Raw genomic sequence first — 6,410 nt, 5'->3', positions numbered from 1 at the left:
AGAACTGTCTTTTTGAATTTTTGAGCGTACGATTCAGGGAAAAACAGGTTTTACATTCATAAAGACATTTTCGGAGCCACCTTTTAATAATATGCACCTAGGGATGCACAGGTTGGACTGGAAGGCACTGTATTTTAAGAGTTTCAAGCAATTTTACTAATCTACAAAAACAGTATATATGCAGTCTGTGGAATATATTTTCTTTAATTCATTGTTTGCATGCTTCTGGTGAGGAATAAAGCAGTATCAGAATGTGGGCTTAGGCGTTTTTGGGTCCTATAAATAAAAAATAAATAAATAAAAAAAAACCAAAAAAACCGTCCCTCCTCCCCTGATCACCAATTTTTTTGTTTTATGTGGTCTAACTGTATTTACTCTTTTATGTCTACGTTGCAGTTGATGGCAATTGGGGACCATGGTTTCCCTGGCACCCCTGTTCTTCATCATGTGGTGGTGGAACTAGGATCAGACAGAGGAAATGTAATTATCCACCGCCAGCTTATAATGGTAAAAACTGTGAGGGCTTGGCAGAAGAAGATGACGAATGCAATATTGACGACTGTCCAGGTAATAATTGTGTCTACTGAAATTCGATTATAAAGTCTATTTATAATTGTATGCAGTTATCGTATGTCATTAAATAATCCCCCCCCCCCCCCCATAAGATAAGATAAGACATTTTATTGTATATACGTACCATACAGGACAGCATACAATATACATACAATAAACATACACCATAATGATTTTATGTCTTGAATATGTGCAGTTGACGGTGGATGGAGTGAATGGACTGATTTTTCCCCATGTAGTGAATCGTGTGGTATTGGTATCATGAGAAAAAGCCGAAGATGCGACAATCCACCACCTGCAGGAGGAGGAAAACTGTGTGTAGGTCCAACAGTCACCACCAAAAGATGTGAACTAGTAAAATGTCCCCGTAAGTTTGTTTTACCTTCGAATGTTTCATGAATGTATTTGAAATAAAATTCTATACATCATGGACTCTTATGGTTGTTAACATTTCCTGCAGCTTTAAAGGGACATATTCGCCAACGGTTCAACCAATCGAGCATAGTCTCAGAAACGAGATTTTTTATAGCTAAGCTTTTCGACAATGGTTTAAAGCCAACCGTCGAAATATGATCCGTGAAATCAAAGTTTGTCCAGAATTATTCGCGTTTGAAAGTTGAAATAACGACTCGTCATCTTTTCTTGAGACTCTGCCATATTATAAGGGATAAGGTATATTAGAAGGGATTAGGTGATTTTCGTGCACTTCACATATTACATAATATCTAAGACCAAAACCAACTCCTGGAAATGGCAAACCATGGCCTTTAACTAATGGTAATTACATAGCGAATTTCAATAATTTTTTTAGAGGACGGTGGATTTTCACTGTGGTCGAATTGGGGTCAATGTGATGTAACGTGCGGAGGCGGATATAAAGCTAGAACAAGAGCATGTGATAGTCCACCACCACTGTATGGTGGTAAAGATTGTGAAGGAGAACGTGAAGAACTTAAAAGGTGTAATGCAGCGAGACCATGTCCAGGTACCAAATGCTAATTCAATTATATTAAAACAATATTGTTACATTAAGGTAATTGGTACTATCACGATATACTCTTACGTTTCACGATAAACAAAGGTAAGGTAACAAATAATCAATATTCATGAGAAAACTATGGTCTCCTCTTTGATTTCAGTGGACGGAGGATGGTCCAAATGGACGAATTTCGGATTCTGTCGAGCACCTAAATGTGGAAAAGGTTTCCAATTCAGATCAAGAAGCTGTGATCAACCAAGACCTCAGCATGGTGGTATACCCTGTGATGGATCTGCCTTTGAAAGAATTGAATGTTTCAATGATCAAAGATGTCCAAGTGAGTACAAAATAACCTAAAGCCTGTGATGAAGCTCTTGCTTCCGGTGAGATTTCAATATAATTTAGTATATCGATCAGCTAAGCATGCGTTATCAAAGCATATAATTTTACAATGGGAAATATAAATTGATTCGAGAATTCTCAATTGCAGTAAATGGTTCATGGTGCGACTGGGGAGAGTGGACTACTTGTTCCGGTTCGTGTGAAGCAAACGATTCAATTCAAACTAAAGAAAGAAACTGTGTTTGTCCAAAACCGAAATTCGGAGGGAAAGATTGTGAAGGTAAGCTTAATTAATAGATAATAAAATCACCCCTTGCATTAGTCAGCATCAACATCAACATTCCAAAACATGATGATGAATACGTGGTAGTTGATTCTGTATCATGGTACTCATTCAAAGAGTTGCATCTTGCTCCGACGCAATAGTGTTTGCTGAATAATTGCCACGAAATTAATATGAACCATGACGTTAAAAACTGGCACATAATATGTCTATACATGGAAATCTTTTTTACAGGTGAACACTTAAAAGTAAGAAAATGTGAGGATTGTGAAGCAACTGAAAAGGAAAATCTAGGTAAAAAGGATTCATTTAAGCTAAGCTTCTTTATTCTTGTTCTACGAACCATCTTCATAATGTCTAGATATTACGAACTGTGTCTACGAAGATAGTAATAGCTTGACAATGGGAAAAAGCATTATATGAAAAGGTGTACACAGTTTTGAAATTTGTAAGGTTGAATGCTTATTATTATCCAGCAGGTCCTACGGCAGTAATTCAGTTACAAGTTGCCAGTAAAACATGTAATGATGATGGAGAGGGTTCTGGACTGGGTGATGGAGAATGTGGTGATGGGGAGTCTGTAAGTAGTTCTTTGACAACTTTACTTTTTATGTTAATGTTTTAATTTTACAAGACTTCCAATGGACTTCAATTCATCAAAGAAATAGCTTTACCATGTCGAAGCTCTTATTGGACGTTCATGTAAATCTGGTCACTCGAAATTTTCTTTTTTGTTTTCCAGTCTGAGGAAGTCGACGATCAAGAACAAATGGAAATTGCAAAAGAAGTGGTTCGGTCAGAAATACCAGATTCTACAGAACGACCAGAATTCATTCCCTAAAAATATTTTCATTGTATTTTATACAAGCCTTCCATTTACATTGTATATACTATATTTATTCCACTAGCTAAAAATGTTTTTTGAATATTGTTTGTTGTAGAAAATCGAGAAACAAATAGGGCGTAACGTTCATTTCAATAAAAAAATAATTTTCAGTAGAACACAATATTCATTGATTCTTTCCAGTAATTGTTTCCTTTGAACTAGATATTACCTTATACTGTAACTGCATTATGTCTACTACTAATCTCATAGTCTTTGTTTTAAAACCATTTCATGCTGATAAACGGGAAGGGGTGGGGGTGAAACAGCAAGTGTTGAAAACAATAATGAAACGTTTTATTGATTAAAAGAAATTAGAAGGTATTATTTATACTATGAACATGATTAAAAGGTTTATTTTTGCTAAAACAGATGTATTCACACAGATTCATAATTTGATACATAATAATAACTTATAGTACCGTACTGAAATTATTGCCAGATCGGGATACCTAAAGACAACCACATTGCGAAATAAGTGCCAAAACCTTCGCTCCATACAAAGTATTTCTAAACCTGGGGAAGTTTTCAGAAATCATTGATCATACCGATTTTACAACATTCAATTCAAAATTTAAGTTAATTGGGTTTAAAAGCCAAACAAACTACAATTAACCGGCATCCCTTCTTAACTGACACATTTGAAAAATCCCGACCAAATCACTATTAAATCTTTAGAAGGAAACAGGAATCCCCTCTAAACTCTCAAAAACCCATCAAATCCGATTAATATGTTGACCATATTAAAGATAAAGACGTGCCTTGACAAATCATCATAAAGAAGATTAGTCACTAATCTAATAATTAAAAAAATAGCTGGCCAGGCAAGGTAATATACGCCCACTGGAAGCTTTGATTTTAAACAAAAATATTTAGCAGTACAGTAACAGAATAAAATATTCAACCTTCAGTCATACACTTCTGAACTTTTTGGTGCGATACTGAATAATAATACTATATTTTATAAAAATGCATCAAGAATCGAGCCTTTGAGTGTTTACGAGCTTAACATTGGACGCGTTTCCAAGGGCAATAACTCTTTTCGTTTTATGATAGGGTTCATCCTTAGTTGATTACAAATACTCACACCACGTTTCCTCAAAATGTCTTCCAGAATGTTTACGAGCTGAAAATTCAACGCATTTTCAAGAACAAGAGCAATAACTCAAAACTAAATATCTTTCGATTGTTTTGATTTTCAAACACTCACACCCATTTTCATCGAATTCCGAAAAGAACTGTGCATTCTACAGTGTTTACGAGATGCACTTGAAAGAGTTTTTCTAATTTGCAATTGGGTTCATCCTTGAGTTATTACAAACACTCAAACCAATTGCGCCTTCTAGAGGGTTTACGAACATTTCAAGGACGAGGGCAATAACTCCTACTAAATATTTGTTAATTTGTCTTATATACAATAGGGTTCATCCTTGGGTGATTACAAACACTCATACCAAGTTTCGTCAAAATCCGTAAAGAATTGTGCCTTCTAGAGTGTTTATGAGCGATTGTGGACGGACCGGCGGATATGGATGTTGCAAAAATAAGTCCTCATTTCATGTGGGCGTATAAAATCGATGTCCATTGTTTTAATGCTTGAACATTCCTGCATTGACATTTACTTAGGCTTTTGTAGCATAACTATTCAAGGCAGTGACAGTGACACCGGATTACCTCAACAGATAAAACTAGAAACTTGTTCATTAGATCTTAAATGTACTAATAACAATACGAAAATGTATCAAATAGGTTAATATTGTTGATTATAGAGCGTTTACAAGGAAATGTGAATATGGGTATAAGCAAACCATGATCTGAGATTAGACCGAAACATCTGCCACTAATCAGCCTGGTCGGCAGGTGCAGAGACAGAAAACTCTACTTCAAACGACAAAGAGGCAGATGTTTCGGACTAGATCTGAGATATGGGTATTTGTAAACTGTAAAATATTTTGATTTCATCAGCCATGGATTTGGCTGTTACTGAGGTGTCCAGCAAATGCTTTTCGATACAAAACATAAATACATCACAACTTTTTGGTCGTTTTATAAAGAAGAAGAAAGCTTGCCAGACAAGGTAATATCATGGTCAAAGTATTACGTCTCCATCGTATGTTAAACCTTGACTGCAATGGTCAATATTCTTGTCTCGCGGAAGTTTGTGAATGCAGTTATTCGATTGGATTGGACGCGAGTAGCTTACAACAGAAAGACTAAACAATAATCACGCACGAAATCGAGAGCTCTGATAGGCTGTATTCGCTGGCATACAATCTAATGAAATCGCCGACGTAATACCTTGATCATTGTGTTCACGAGGTTATATACGCCCACTGGCAGCTTTTGTTTTTAAAAAAGAATATTTGGCAGAACGGTAAAACCCACTCGTTTGAAATATTCAACCATTCGTGATAAACTTCTTTAAAAAAAAAAAATTCGGTTATCAATGATAAGTAGGTAATAATTTTGGCCAAAATTTTGTCCTTAACCCGTTAGCAAGCTAGAAATAATTTTTTATAAGGATAGTTAATCATTAAATATTTTTTGGAATTTATTCGTTACGAATTGTGGCCTTTAGGAAGTTAAATGTTGAACGCATTTTCGAGAACATGGGCAATGACTAACTTTAAATATTTGTAATTTTTTTCTATTTTCAATGGGGTAATAATAAAAAAAATTCAGAGCTTCTTCAAAATTCATATAGGATTGTGCCTTCAAGACTGTTTTAAAGCACTTGTGGACGGACGGACTGACCAACCGACTGTATATGAAGTCTATATGCTCCACATTACACGTGGGTGTAATGTGTATATAAATAAACTCAATCAATAGCGCTATTTAAAAAGAAAACAATAAACATAAAAAATGAACAATCTGAGGGTCCATAATTGAGTTGAGAATTTTCAATAAAATGGAAATGTTACATTGATAACTTAGATAGACAAGCTCTGACATGTGATAAGAGAAACAGGTTTGAAATATCACTGGTTATACAACAAAAATGGAATAAAAACATGACAAAATATAAAGATTAAAACATTAAAACTATCAAAAATGTGGTTAGTACACATACACACAACACATTCAAATTGTATCTAAGAATCAGTCTAATACAGATAAAAATTATTTTCTGCTTGAACTCAAGATATTCTTATCTGCAGTCCACAAACTTTTACAGAAAAAAAATCTACATTTCACATAATCCTGTGAGTAGATAGCACTACAGTGCAAAAGTCATCAATACGATTTTTTAAAACAGGACAAATAAAACACAATATATGTAAGCTTATGCTATTCTGTCTATTAATCTGCTTAACACTATATAATCTTACCAAATCAGAAAAGAAATG

The 6,410-nt window shown here is 34.8% G+C and overlaps 2 protein-coding genes across 2 annotated transcripts; both read left to right on the top strand.

Moving 5' to 3' along the window:
• Positions 1-398: 398 nt before the first annotated feature.
• On the top strand, positions 399-1,572 carry LOTGIDRAFT_124430 (hypothetical protein; the record flags this gene model as incomplete). The annotated part of the gene is made up of 2 exons (XM_009061167.1): positions 399-567; positions 1,385-1,572. Coding segments are annotated over 2 exons (357 nt in total), but the record flags the coding sequence as incomplete, so codon positions are not given.
• A 94-nt stretch (positions 1,573-1,666) lies between these two features.
• On the top strand, positions 1,667-2,188 carry LOTGIDRAFT_124303 (hypothetical protein; the record flags this gene model as incomplete). The annotated part of the gene is made up of 2 exons (XM_009061166.1): positions 1,667-1,889; positions 2,043-2,188. Coding segments are annotated over 2 exons (369 nt in total), but the record flags the coding sequence as incomplete, so codon positions are not given.
• Positions 2,189-6,410: the final 4,222 nt, after the last annotated feature.

The sequence above is a fragment of the Lottia gigantea genome (assembly GCF_000327385.1).
Source record: "Lottia gigantea unplaced genomic scaffold LOTGIsca_46, whole genome shotgun sequence".
NCBI classification, from domain to species: Eukaryota; Metazoa; Mollusca; class Gastropoda; family Lottiidae; genus Lottia; species Lottia gigantea.
This window is presented reverse-complemented; position numbering and strand designations above follow the sequence as displayed.